This window comes from Mytilus trossulus, chromosome 10 (assembly GCF_036588685.1).
Source record: "Mytilus trossulus isolate FHL-02 chromosome 10, PNRI_Mtr1.1.1.hap1, whole genome shotgun sequence".
NCBI lineage: Eukaryota > Metazoa > Mollusca > Bivalvia > Mytilida > Mytilidae > Mytilus > Mytilus trossulus.
In genome coordinates this window covers 24,742,131-24,757,438 of record NC_086382.1, presented here as the reverse complement: position 1 = coordinate 24,757,438, position 15,308 = coordinate 24,742,131, and the positions used below count along the sequence as shown (strand labels likewise).

Genomic DNA, 15,308 nt, shown 5'->3' with positions numbered 1-15,308 from the left:
ACAAGTAATGAACTCTTGAATAATACGAGCATCATTAATTTTGGTTTCGAGCCGAAAATATCTAAGAAATGAAAAAAAAATATGAAAATTGGCACCATTTTTATAAAAAAAATCCAAAAATTGTTACAAAAATCTTTTTTTTTTTAGGAAGATTATTTCTTTTATTTTTGAAAAGTATTTTTTTATACATTGACATGTTCAACGTACATAATTTTTGCATTGTGACAACAGAAACTAAAGTTGCATGTTAATTTTTTCACGCTTCAACACTGTTGGTCATTTTTCAATTTTGAATTATTTCTCGATTTTAATTCAATTTTTACAAAAATTGCACCGTACGATTTTTTTACGACCGACGGAAAAAGGAAGTTCAGATATTATACTATAACATATAAAAAATTCAGCCGTGTGTTAGGTGGGTGCATTAAAGTCACTAACTAAGCGTCTTTTCTGGAAATGTCACTCGCCTATTATGATAATTAAACAATAAATCTAGTTTGATTTATTATATATATTCTTACGATATGTACTTTATATTACAAATATTTCAAAATGAGTTCCAAGCAACGACAAGGACGTTCAAAATCCAACAGATTAAAAATATCTTATATTTTGCCGAAACATAAATAGACGAAAAATGATGTAGATAAGAAGAAACACGAAATGAAAAGACACAGAATTGAACAGAATCTTTAAGAAAGAAAAAACAAACAAAAAAATCATTGATGGATAGTTGTCGCCCTATTCGGCTTCTCTCGATTCTTTTCTTTTAAATCAAACAGACATGGCCGATTAGTTTTCTTCCAACTGTTGTTCGGTTTTTATTAGTTCTTCTACACCATTGTACATTTCGCAGACAGCTTGATATTCAGTAAGTCCAAGGCGTCGTTTATTTGATACATCGTAAATAGCTTCAGTACTTTCAGTATGTTCGCCATTCACACCTGAAAAACATACATCCACTCAAATCAAAGGATGTCGTTATCGAATAAATGGACGATTTTATTATCGCGAAAATAACAATTCATGTGAACTAGTTTTTGGAAAAAAATAGAAAATGTAGAAAAAAATCCAATCATGTACGATAAGCAAACAAAAATATCAAGCTTACCAATTAGATATTTCACTCATAAATCAAAACAATATTTGAACATGTGAAGTGAATAAATAAAATTAATGGAAACTACAACAGTGTTCAGAGAAAGGTTATTGCGGAACATTTCTCAACAAACGTAAAAATTATTAGCCCCAACACATGAAATAGATGGAAAACACCTTTCCAATTCTTGAATTGTTTTAGCAACTGAAAGATCGTGTAGATGGTAGATAGAGCTAGGTAACTTTATCACTAGTCTTACTTTATGTTCGGTCGGTTTCTCGTGTGTAGCAGTAACGTGGACTCTCAACCACAGACAATGCCCGACATATTAACAAGTGTATTATCATTAAAAGCCATGGTCTAATGTATGCCATTCTGTGCTTCTTTGTTACATATTCATTTGTTTGTATAGTGATTAAGATTATAATACAATGTTAGCTGCTGTACACCTTTTGTGTCTGTTTGTTTTGTTCACACATCGTTGTCAATATATTGGAATTTGATTCGACTGTCATACAAGTGAGATGTTTAGCTAGATATACAAACTATTTTCTTCATTAGAAAATACCTATTCCAAGTCAGGAATATGACAGTTGTTATCCATTCGCTTGATGTGTTTCAGCGTTTGATTATGCTATTTGGTTAACATGGTTAAGGACTTTAATTTTACTCGGAGTTCAGTATTTTTGTGATTTTACGTTTTAGAAAACGTATCTAGAATTATTAAAAGAGGGACGAAAGGTACCAAAGGGACAAACTCATAAATCTAAAACAAACTGACAACGCCATGGCTAAAATTGAAAATGACAAACAGAAAAACAATAGTACACATGACACAACATAGAAAACTAAAGAATAAATTATGATTTAGAGGTATAAATTGTTTCATACCTCTAAGTTGCAGATTGTGTCTGTCACATATATTATTTAATAATTCTTGACATCTTTCTAATTTTGGCATTTTCAGATGAACACTGGCTCTCAAACATGTTCCAAGGTTTGATGGACAATTTGAAAGAAAACCTCTTTTATCGTCATAAGCAAAGTCAACTTGCATTTCAACTTGTTGTAAAGCCTGAATAATTACAAGTACATGTATCAGTTTAACAAGATTTAGATTCATGGAAACATTTACAATTTTCACCAATGAATTATATTTTAAATTAATGTTAAAATATAAAATGCAACGTATCAAAATCATTTTAAATTGTTTTCTAATTAAGCATATTTCAGACATTATTTATTCGAAAAGGTAAGTGCATAGATTAGTTTGTGTGAATTCACATCATGCACAAGGTGGACGACACTTGCTCACTCGATACATCTTGCCTTGTGAACAATAAACTGAGTGTTTGCTTATTCCGATATTCATATAGGTGTTTTTAAATGATAGGCTTATCATATGCCGATGTTTGTTTGTTTTTGGTTACAGTGCAATCTTATAAAAAGATTTTTTAAATGTTAATGTTATTCGACGAGAAAAAATTGTTGTTCTAAAGGTTTATTAACAATCCAAGGTGTACAATTTGTGACCGTCTTTTTTTTTTTTTTTTTAACTTTATTAATATTTCCATGTTGTCGGTATTTATTTTTCTATTTCCAAAGAGAAAGGGGTATTTGTCAGAACTTCAAAATACATCGCTAAAGATTTCTATAGAACACCATACGCTCTTCCATTACACTAATGTGCCTTTATTTTATGTCAATCCATGCATTATTCCTAGTCTTGATTGTTAGTTACTCAACAAATTGCATAAACAAAATTTGTTCCAGGTCAGAATCACTAATATATGAAAACGTTTACTGTGCAAAGTAGTTACAATATTTTATATTCGTCGTTCTGTAATTATGGTAATACATGTACATAGTTCTTCGCAGTGTCATAGAAATTCGTTTTATAAAAGCATGCATACATACGTTTTTTTTTGTCATGATATTGGTTTTTATCATGATTTTGTTTGTTAAATAACTAATCCAGTAAGTTATTGCTTAATATATGTTTTCAGAATTACTTTCAATAATTACATTTTGTTGGCGTTCACTAAATATCAAGTCATCTGATAATTCGAAAGTTTAATCATAAACTTAAATTGGTGTTTAAGTGCTCAAAATTTGTTGTTTTGATAAGCTTTATAAGATACGAATGAACATGCTATTCAATCTAAACACAAAGAAATTCATTATAACACCTTAAGATGTTTGTCAAGTTTGCTTTGAACATACATATCATCAACGAACACACATATAAATATTTCTAAACGAAAGAACGGATAACAATTCGTGCGTATGTGAACAACAAACATTGATAAACGTATATTTTTCAGATTTTTCTGACCAGGCATGGTATAATTGATGCTAGACCTTTAGAATACATCAATCATTTAGCATACCATTAGGATAGAACTTACAAAAATTAACCTCTTATAAACAGAAGATAGGTCACTTCCTTTTTCCATTGAAATAAATCGCAGATGATCACCTTCATTTACCCATACAATGAAAGTTCTATTTATATTCAAATATACACCTCGCCCTATTGGCCATCCGTCATATCCTCCAGCATCTCTTAGTGTACTACAATATTTAAAAAGTCACGTGAATATTATAGGTATTAAGATGGCACGTTCGATATGTCTTGTCTAGTCTGACAAACCATATAAATCATGAACGATACAATAACTTTATAATGAAATCTAGCCTAGTTCATGTTTATTGTTTACCAACGATATCGACCTCAGCGTTTGTTTTAAACCAAATTAGTTGAGATCTTTAATTTCAAACACCTGTATACAACTTTGACTTAAATGTATCCGTATAAGGTACCGTACTCATTCGGTGTACCGTAAAACTATATCAAATAATGAAAACAAAAAGAGGGTAAAGAATATCTTCAGCGCATTTGGTTTTGACGTTCAACAATTATTGTTTTGAAAGTTTTGTATTTCTTAAAAATCTTTTTTTTTTTAAATCTGGAGTATAGAAGTATAAAGATATCAGTTTGTTAATCTTAATTGTTCACCTACATGTCTTATAGAAATATTAGTAGGATTTATTGTAAAACTTTTTCAAATACTTTTCATAATATCTGTCAGTCCAAGGCTTCTATTTAAAGATACTCTCTCCAGAGCAAACAGCTAAAAGCAATGAACTCTAAACTCACATTTTATGAAAAAAGAAACTTTACATGTAGTTTATAAAGCAATTCTTTTGTTTTGCAAGTAAACAAAACGTCTCTGTATTCTGGCTATCAAGCATTGAATAATGATGCTAACTTACACCATAAACATTGATGCCATGCATTCTACCTTTACAACGTTAACGTAATGTCCTAAATGGTCGTTTACGACAATAATGGCGGAAAAAAGTACTGAGGAATATAAATATCTATCGACTAAAATACCGACATGTGATGTAAATTGAAAAAGGTGAAAGTCCCTTAAGACGGACAAAATCAAATGATGGAGAAAAAACGAATGGAAATAAATTGTCATATTCCTTACGTCGTACGAAATAATATATACATAAGAACTTTAACACGGGTGTCAATCGGTTTATCGAGAGAAATGGGCGTGAAAGAATATCTAACGGCTCTCAAGTATTGAGAGACGATCGTGAAAGTTCTGGTAACGGATCGTGAAAGACATTTAATCGAGAAGACATATGAAAGATCAGTAAATATTCTAATTTAATTAATTACACAGACACATTTACGACAAAATAAAACAGTCTGTCAAAATGGTTCAACATTATGATCAGTATGTCAGAATATCCAGTTTCAAAAGTACACAGTTATTACAAAACGACAAAAGGCAGATTGCTTTTCGACATTTCAATGACTTAAAAAATGTAAACAAACACGATTTTTTCACAAATTCAACTAGATAAACTACTTTTATCAAAATAAGGGCATTGTATTTGAATTAATTAAACGGTTCTCATAGTTATTTTGTATAAATATAACCTGAAACTTGGTAAATGAAGAACTATTCACACAAAATTGATTTTTTTGGATCGTGAAAGATCACGTACCGCATTTTTGAAGATCGTGAAAAGGATCGTGAAAGATCTGATGCTACGAAGACGTTCAGATTATTCTTCCTTTAAATGATAATAGATATTTGTTATTGGTATTAAGACAGGCTAGATAGGTCAATATCCTTCATAGGTTTAAGCATTTCAAAGTATTAATATTTTCCGAAAATGAAAAGAAAAATAAATTACAACTACGGCAATAAGAAAAGACAGTGGGTGACAAAACGCAGAAAAAAACAATCCAGTGAAGGTGAGCCAATGGAAGAGGTTGAAGATGCAAATATTGTTACAGAAGCAACACACGAATAGTGTGAAGATGATGTGGAAATGAATGAGATAGTAAAGTTATTACCAATTGTTATCAAAGAAATAGCAAGGTTTGGATTCCTGCAGTATCTTTTAATGTTCTTCAATCTGATAGCAAATAAGAAATTCGACTTTTCAATTATTTGCTTTATTGCTTTGTGACATTTTAAGATTTTGGAGTACACCCACACCAATATTAATGCGGTATCCGTTTAAAGAAACCAAGCAGCTCTGGTATATTGGTAAAATTCTATTTCATGGACGTTTTCAAAGATTTATGACTGCTTATAAGAACACTGGCCAATCATGTCATACAGGCAAAGGATTTTATGATCCCGACAACGCTCTCATCAATTTTGCCGTTCCCAGCCATATTCATATTGAGACTTTTAACACAGATCTGAATCTACCCGATATTAAAGGACCCGGTAAATTTGATTTCATGGTTAAGAAAGTTGTTTCAACGAATCCATCCAATTCTTTTGCACTAAAATTTGATGGTAAGAAATTTGCACAAGGTTTGACATCTGATTCTGGTGACGTCGATTTACTTGGATACGAAGAAATACCACTGAAAATTGAACAGGACCAATTTCAAACCTTGTATAAACAGATAATGGATTTATACGATCGTCTGAAACATTTCGAAGGTTCAGTTCTGAGCCAACTAGACAAGAATGAATTTGTTACAAGCATAAAAGAGGGACGAAAGATACCAAAGGGACAGTCAAACTCGTAAATCTAAAACAAACTGACAACGCCATGGCTAAAAATGAAAAAGACAAACAGAAAAACAATAGTACACATGACTCAACATAGAAAACTAAAGAATAAACAACACGAACCCCACCAAAAACTAGGGGGGATCTCAGGTGCTCCGGAAGGGTAAGCAGATCCTGCTCCACATGCGGCACCCGTCGTGTTGCTTATGTAATTACAAATCCGGTAAATAGTCTAATTCGGTAGGTCAAATTCATGAAAGGGAAGGGGATTGTAGTTACGACGTAAGGAACATATCCGATATCATTTGTGAAACGGTTATTCCATAACGGTCAACCAACTCGTGATGGCGTCCGTAAAATTTACGAAGGGATTTCAACTTCACCATTTGGAACTCTTGGTTTAATAGCTTCCTTGTGAGCATATGTATCTTTCAATCTCAGTCTTGCGACTAAAGACATGCGCCAACTAATTAGCAAACAAACTTACGCACCCGATAAATTTATACTGAAAGATGAAAAGGAAATTGGCAAATTTCTCCTACGTTATTGATGTGATTCAAACAAATATATACAGGGCAAAGGCTGTAATTTCAGATGCTTTAGGATAACTGTCTGTTGTTATGATTGTAAAGTATATATTTTCGACTTGTGCAAGGTTTCAACTAAAATTAAACTCAATATCATGCATTATTCGGCAATGTTTGTTTTATGTTGTTTGGCCCATTGAATATATACATGTTTGTAATAGCGACAAGGTGTTCGTGTATGGTGTACATGTCTGTCTGCATGTTTCTTATATGACCATGATGACTTCAATTGTGTTTGATTTATTAAATGATAGAAAGATGTCTATGTCTGGCTGTCGGTCAGGGTTCATATACTTTTAACCTTATGTTTCGAATTAATTGGCCAAGCATAACTTTTACATTTGTCAGTTTCTAAGGCACTGTAAAGATCGGAACACATTTATTTGGTGTACGGGATATTTGTAGAGATCTGTATGGCATGGTTCATCTTACCTTGACCTTTTTTTTTGGAAACATTGATAATCTTAAGCGCATTTGACACTTCTAGTAAAACCCTTTATATTATAGACGTTCAACAAATATACTATCATAAGTAAAGCAAACAAAACATTACAGCATTTGCGCATTGGTATTCTATAATATGTACTACCGTATAGCGGGTTATTTTCGCGGGGTGTAAATTTTCGCTTATTTTCGCGGATAGAAGAAAATCGCCAAAATAAATTCCGCCAAATTTAAGGTGTACATGCAAAGGTATTAATAAAAGTTTTCATCCGCCAAAATAATAACCGCTAAAATATTTCGTATACCTTGTTCAATGAAAATCGCGAAATTTTACACCCGCGAAAATAACCCGCTATACGGTATATAGTTAAATCAATCCTTATCTGCGTTGTTTATAAAGAACTTAAAAAGGTTCTGTTGCACAAAATGTTGGTTATCGTTCAATCGAAAAAAGGTTCTGTTGCACAAAATGTTGGTTATCGTTCAATCGAAAATTACACATGAAATGTGCTGTTTTTGCTATGATTTTTTGTTTGATGGATAACATTTTGGTTTAAACGTTGCATATCCATATTATTGGCTAACTAGTGTCGGTGTGCATGAAGTCAACTAGACCGATTCACAGAGATGAATCTTTCACACTTATTTATACACGTTATTAGTTGGATTTTTTCGAGGTAAAGTGTTGAATAGAAAAAACTTGCAGATTTATTAAATGGTAAAAGAAATACTGATTTCTGATTACTAGTATTAAGTCTGGTCACGCATTTTCTTTCACGATCGAAAAAAATACGTTGCTTGATCTTTCACGATCAAGTTTGATGGAAATTCAACAAGTTCAAGGTTTTCAAAAATAAATTAACGCTTTTAATGGAAGAATATACTTTTATTTTACTGTACTGTCAAGTACACCAAAGATTAAATTTCAAATATATCATGATATTCTGAAATATGACCATTATAGGTACCCAAAGCGTGTTATTTGTAATTAATTTCATAGAAACGCATTGCGCCTTTTGTGTTTTTTCGAAAAGTACTTCATATTTTCTTTATCTTCTTTCACAGTTATGTTGAGGAAGTTAAACCATTTTGACAGACATATTTTTTTGTTCGGAAAGTTCCGCGTTTTGAAAATTAAGCGATTTTTTAAAAGATTCTGAACTAGAATGTACATTAAATGCCTTTCACGATCCGTTACCAGAACTTTCACGATCGTCTCTCAATACTTGACCGCCGTTAGATATTCTTTCACGCCCATTTCTCTCGATAAACCGAATGACACCCGTGTTTAAGGAAGTATTATACTATTGTATTTTTTTTCTAAATAGTAACTATTAGTTCCATTTAATAATCCAGAAGAAATAGATGTATGCTGAAAAAACTTCTTTAACAATAAGGTATTGGCTTTGCTTATTTTTGAAGGACGTATGGTGACATATAGCTTTTAATCTCTGTTTTATTTGGCCTCTTGTTAAGAATTATCTCACTGACAACTATACCATATCTTCCTTTTTATATTTGAATTTCAACAATGTTTGTTAAAGTTAACGGTGAAAAAAGAACAAAATACCATAAATCGCTAAAACCATGGGTGTTCTTTTTACCACTGGTAATACTTTAAATAATATGTAATGTTTAGAGTTGCATTAATGCTTTTGAAAATGATACTAAAACACTACAGCTAATGAATAACAGAACGTTCGTTGTAGAGCTATCATCGTCAAATTCTCTTTTGGAGGTTGTCACTCATTAAAGCTACGTTTCTTTAAGCAGAAAATATGTAAAATATCACGTTTATAGTATTGATTACAGTTACAATGACTCCGACTGTCAATCATCTAATAGATTACTGACGTTTTATATTCTAAAGCGCATCCCGAATAAAACAAGTATTTTCTCTACTTACTGATTGTCATCTCTGAACATAATGTGATCATCCACAAGTTTTTGATATTCGTTCCTTGGCATTGATTCCAGTGAATGGTATTCACCTTTTAAGTCTCCTTCAAGGGTATTCAATGCCTTTACTATTATGTCTTCCATTTCCTTTCTTTGCTAAAATAGGGTTTGATATAAAGTTATCGCGAAACATAATATAAGGATTGCTTTTTTCTTAAACAGATGTGTTACTTATTTTCCGTTGAGGATTGTATGTACGTGTTGATTGGTTTTGTCTATGCTATTATAGGCACATTTTGAAGAACGTTTCAAATAATGGGATATTTGTTACTTACATTTTACTGTTAAATAATTTCTGAAGTTCGTATGGATTTCAAATATAAAAAAATAAGTAATATTTCAATTTGGTCACATAGCACAATATCAATATGTATTCGATTTCATTTTTCTAAACTCATTTTTATGGAGGGGTCGATGACAAAATCTATAAGGTTCAAACTTACAATATTCTAAAAATTATTCTGCAACGGTACAAAGAAACAATTATTTACACTATATACCATATAAAATGAAAAGAGTGATTTTCTTTTATTGTGCTGAGTATTAACCGTATAAACCTAGCGCTCTTAAACTAACAGTTACATTGTGTTATAATGTGTAATATTACAAATGCTTTCAAGGTTTCAAAGCGGAAGAGTTGAGCTCTAACACAAATGTTCCTCTTCGCCAGATACCATGTGCCTGCTTAAGCTATGCACCTGTAGTTCGGTGGTTAAAGACAGTCATAATCTATTTTGATGTTATTAGATGAAATCCAGTCATTACTTATCTATTGATTCTGAATGATTTTTATGCTCTTCAACTTTGTACTTGTTTTGCTTAATAACTATTTTACCTGAACGTCACTGATGAGTCTAGTGGCGTATTAAATTATAATTCTGGTACTTTTGATAACTATTTACTAAGGCCTTTTTCAGTTGTTGTCCATTCGTTTAGTTTGTTTGAGCTGTTGATTTTGACATTTGGTTATAAGAGACTTTCATTTTTGAATTTTTCCTCATAGTTCACTTTTTTAAATTTTTACTTTTTTCAGCTTATTAAACATGTTAACCGATCTATAGATTTTAGCCATTCAATGATCAGTAAATAATCTCGGCATTGCATTATGTGATCATTTAAGGGACAGTTGCCAATATAACACTTCCATTTTTAAGCCCATCAACTGATGATTGATATGCATTTTATCGATCCTTGACCACACGTAATTTTATGAAAATGAACATGCGTTCAAAATCAACAGCTGTATTATATGCACTACTGTCTTTTAACATCAGAGAAATCCTACCAGGTAATATGTGATCAGAGTTCGAGAAAAAAAAACGTGTACATCTATTTTGTACTTTTTCACAATTATTGTCTACTCCTATTATTTTCTATTATAATATATGCCATGACTGATTTATTAGACTTATTTTTCTCTATTCCATTGTAATTGTCCTAAATTCTACACATTCCCTATTATTGTCTTTAAAGTAACCCCCAGACCTCATGTGTGTACATGTATACCGGGAATATGTCACAATTGAATTCACTAGTAACCTTTTACAATATATATGTATAAGATTCAGCTTCTCCTAGGATAGTGAGCTCTTTATAAAACTTTCAAACAATAAGTATCATAACGCTGTATAATTACCACATTTGTCAATACAGGTGGGTATGGAAATCCCTTATGACAACGCCCTATCCGAACACGAGTTGATATGATATAATTCCCTGCTTCGTCGAGCTCCCTAAAGTTAAGGTTGTCAACGTGGCCATAATCACACTTAGGATGACTGACTTCCTTCACTCTATGATAATCGCATATGATTGGATCAAGGAGATCTTTAAACACTTTATAACTTTCGGGATCACATGCGTATACTCCAACTTTGCTGTCTAGGTTTTTACAACCTAAAACGAAATATTGATAAAAAGTAGAATCACTAAAATACTGACCTTTGGTGGAAATTCATAATAGAAAATCAATTATCAAATGGCAAAGTCTAAAGATATACACCAACCAAATAGATAAAAATTGTCATATTCCTGACTCGATAGAGGAATTTTCTTATGAAAAGAACAGTGGATTAAACCTGGTTTTATAGGTAGCTAAACCTCTCACTTATATGTTATAATTTTGTTGTGGATTCTTGACCATTTCCATTAACTGTTAGTATTTGAAATTAGGTTTCAAACTACTGTTTTGCTTTGAGAGACAATTGCTAAAGCAAGTATATGAAGCCCCGTTAGTTGATTTTCAAATTATAATTCTTGAAAATTGTTTAAGAAATATAGAAGTTCGTTTGATGCTTTTATTTATATTTTGTATTATTGATAATTTTATTGTGTATGTATGTCAAGACATAAAAACGATAACATCACATCTTTTATGTGTTTTGGTCAGGATGTAGTGGACAAAAATACAATAAACATAATAGTGTGGTATCCTTTCGAGAATATTGGCATGCTTTAATTTTAAAAACAAAATGATTGAAATTAAATGGCCGAAGACCCATTTCCTTTCTAAAGTCCAATGCTTTCTTTCCATGTCTCTGAAGGTCCATTCCGGTCAGAATTCATTTTGTTACACGTAAATGCAGGAACTCATAACATGTTGTTTACTAACCGAGAGGTATGTCTTACCAGTCATTCACGTATCCTAAAGATAACACTTTGTTCACGTACTAGAATCGTAGAGTACAGTGTTACAATACGTTAATAACTATTTATATACTAACTATTATCTCTTTTGATAAGAGGTATGTCGAATGTGGACTGCGTCCTTAGTCAGTATATTCTCTCTGTCACCGTATCGAATTCTTAAAAAGGCTATATATGTATAATAGTATTAGCACCTAAATTAGGAAGACTGGGTTCATTATGCTTCATGCTTCAAATTCTATATTGAATATACCCTTTTCAAAATAGGTTTTCAAGTGCATGAAGACATACTGTCAGAACTAATTTGTTTTTTTCAGGTGTGATGAACTTTTAACTGTTGTAAATTAGCTGCTGATTTTGTAAAAAAAAATATATAATTGAATTTAATTAGAAAATAGAATAATGTTGATTTAGATAATCATTTTCAGGGAAATGGATAGCAGGTTTTCTGTCGCGATTTGGAACGTGAACGTATTGTGTCTTGTACCTATAGGGTACATAAAAACAATGGTGTGTGTACCTATTGGCTAAATATACGTAAACGACCTTTTACGCATACCTCTTATGTACATGTAACAAACTAATTTATGACTGGAATGGCCTTCCGTAAATGTCTGACATTTGTTAACGTCAAACAAGCGGAAATTGTATCATATATCTCCAGTTAGTTATCATAATTGAATGGTTATTTTGGTAATGTTATAGGGCTCCATACAATTCGGTCAACGTTTTCATCCAATGATTACAAATAAAAAAAGAAACATTTATTCAATCGTTCATTTTATATAAATTATAAATGTTTCAAATGGTCACAGTTGAAGGGTTATTATTGTACAGGGTAGATATTAAATTTGTCGGTAAAAATATAAATTAACCTATTTTGTATCATTAAAAAATCCCCGCATGAATAAATTTTAATAATATTTCTACTCGAATAATATAAAAGTCAAATATTAAATAGAGAATAATACATGGCAAAATCCGTATCATATGTCGTATCATCCCGAGACATCAATATCAGCCCAAGGGCCTTTAGGCCCGAGGGATGATATTGGTCGAGGGTGATACGGCATGTGATACGGATTTTGCCATGTATTATACGCTTTATCATATATTTCAACAGAAGAGTATTACATTATATAAACTGTTTTCTGATCCATAGCACTTGGTTACCTTCAGTTCTACTTTTGTCTTGTTTCAAAGGCCTTAAAATCTTAAAAGAACTGCTCAATTATTGATCCGAAGCACCTTACAATTTGCGTGCTGTTCTTTTCAAAAACATATTTTGTTTATTATTGTATTTATTTGTGTGTTTTGTAGTTTTTATAGTTGCATTTAGTGTGCCAAAAATATGAAAACTTGACGTTCGTGACGTCACATACAATATAGAAAACTTGACGTTCGTGACGTCACATACCAAACAATGACGTCATTCAAAAAATTGACATATTTTGATGAGGAACTTTTTTTTTTGCTCACTGACTTTATCTAAAAAAAAAAAAAAAAAAAAAGTAGGGGTGTGATAAAGGGTAGGGGTGCGATAAAGGGTATGCGATAAAGGGCAGGGGTGTGATAAAGGGTATGCGATAAAGGGTGCGCATCAAAGTTGCGCGATATGGATTAAACAGCAGGCTATTTATCACATATGCAAAACTACTGTATTTACTACTAAACATATGATAAATCAAAGTATTGTATCGATTGTGTTTAATAATCCATGATTGATTTAAAGGTTAGAGTTTTTATGAGTAATTGAATGAATGATATTATCCTAATAAACTATCACACAGCTACAAAGAAAAACAGGTCATATATAATACATATTTTGCTTCGCATGTGTAAAAAAAGAAAACAGTTTAATATGCATTACGTTCCTCTAACAATGAGAACATACTTTCATCTATATGTATAGCATAAATTATCACATTTTTTTCTAGATCCACAAAATAACAAGATGAGGATGTATATTTTAATTTTAAAACGTTTGCAATTTCATGTTTACAATAATGCGGAAAATGCGTTTTATGATTAGTTGGTAATTACATGTATACCACATTGCCTTATTTGTATATCATTTGATTGTGTCATTGAAAATATAAAAAAATAATCGAGAATTTAAGATATTATTCAGAATCTAAAGCATAACGATTCAATTGCATTGATAAATTTTACAATCAATATAAAATTTATTGCAATCAAAACGTTGACGTGATGAAATTATTTTAATTCAATGAAGCGTTTAATGTTTCCTTTTTTTCGTATTATATTTCTTATAATTTATAGCAATTTCCCTAATATTCTTGAAATTTCTAGTTTTTGTTTAGTCTATTTAAAATATTAGTTATATTTCATCTTTGTATGGTTAGTTTTTTTTCGACAAAACAGTTGCAGTATATATTTACATATTTACTTGCCTACCTGAACGTATAACATCAGCTAATGTTGTTGCATATTTCGTTGAACGCTTCTTTAAATTGATGTATTTCTCTTCGGGTAAATGTTTCTTTAACAGAGACTTGCTTTTATGTGTACTAATGTTTCTCCATAGGTCATCTAATTCATCGCACTCCATGTCTAAATATTTACAAATGCTTTAAATAAAACGTTGTGATATTTTTTCATGATTTAAAGTATTTATTACCTATATATATGAAAGTGTTTTTAAATTTGAATCGCACCATTTCCGATGCGTAAAACTTTCGAGGGCTACGCTACTGAGAACTGTGTAGTTGTTCGTTCATTAAAATTAATTTCATTTATATATCATTTGTATTTAAATATGGCAGCTATTTGGTGATGAAGGTTGAAATATATAATATAAATGACTTTATACATACTTAATACATGAAATTGATACTACGAAATCGAATTATGGTTTTCAGGACTAATTCGCCGGGTTATTACGTGTAATATCTTTTCCCCTGAATTTTAGACTTGACTTGTTAGGATTATTTGCCTTATGCCTGTAAATATAATTTAATTTTTTAGCGTGCATTTTGTCAGTCTTGCTTTAATCATTCTGAGTCTTTATCCTGTTAATATAGAACACAAATGTCATATTTTCGAAAAAGATACTCATTTTGTTTAAAAAGATCATCTATAAATCCTTTGCAAAAGGAGTAATATTCCTGCATATAAAAAAACATTTCTTAATTTCAAAAACAATGGCATTAGATTTAATTTTCTTCGTTGACCAATCGTAGAAATTCGTTTCTATTCGCTTATTAAATTTTTCAATAGTATCGGGATATTTTACCATTCAAGATCGTTTTCGTACCCAAAAGAGAATAAAGTAATTTGATCAAGCATTCTCTGTTTTTATTTCACTAAAAAAATACACGAAGGTACAAAAACATGCTCTGTTGTGTAGCCCTCCCTCAAACGTAATGCAAATAGTTATTAAATATGTGTCAAAGGTACCAGGATCATAATGTAATACACCAAACGTACGATTCGTTTACATATGACTCATCAGTGGCGCTCACATCAATATAGTTATAAAGCCAAACAAGT

The 15,308-nt window shown here is 31.2% G+C and overlaps 1 protein-coding gene across 1 annotated transcript; it reads right to left on the bottom strand.

Moving 5' to 3' along the window:
• Positions 1-570: 570 nt before the first annotated feature.
• Positions 571-14,397, bottom strand: LOC134686107 (arginine kinase-like). Its single transcript, XM_063545784.1, has 6 exons — positions 14,214-14,397; positions 10,786-11,045; positions 9,097-9,245; positions 3,508-3,673; positions 1,991-2,174; positions 571-944 (listed from the first exon to the last, which is right to left on the bottom strand). Exons 1-6 carry the CDS (start codon positions 14,365-14,367, stop codon positions 793-795), a joined length of 1,065 nt encoding a protein of 354 aa, XP_063401854.1. The 5' UTR covers positions 14,368-14,397; the 3' UTR covers positions 571-792.
• Between the last annotated feature and the right edge of the window lie 911 nt (positions 14,398-15,308).

Bases quoted from the DNA above. Each gene is read 5' to 3' on its own strand.
- LOC134686107 (XM_063545784.1), bottom strand. From the start codon at position 14,367: ATGGAGTGCGATGAATTAGATGACCTATGGAGAAACATTAGTACACAT. The intron at 9,246-10,785 runs GTAATTATACAG...ACCCTATTTTAG, and splicing joins CACCTGTATTGACAAATGTG to CAAAGAAAGGAAATGGAAGA. The intron at 3,674-9,096 runs GTAAGTAGAGAA...TAAATATTGTAG, and splicing joins ATGTTCAGAGATGACAATCA to TACACTAAGAGATGCTGGAG.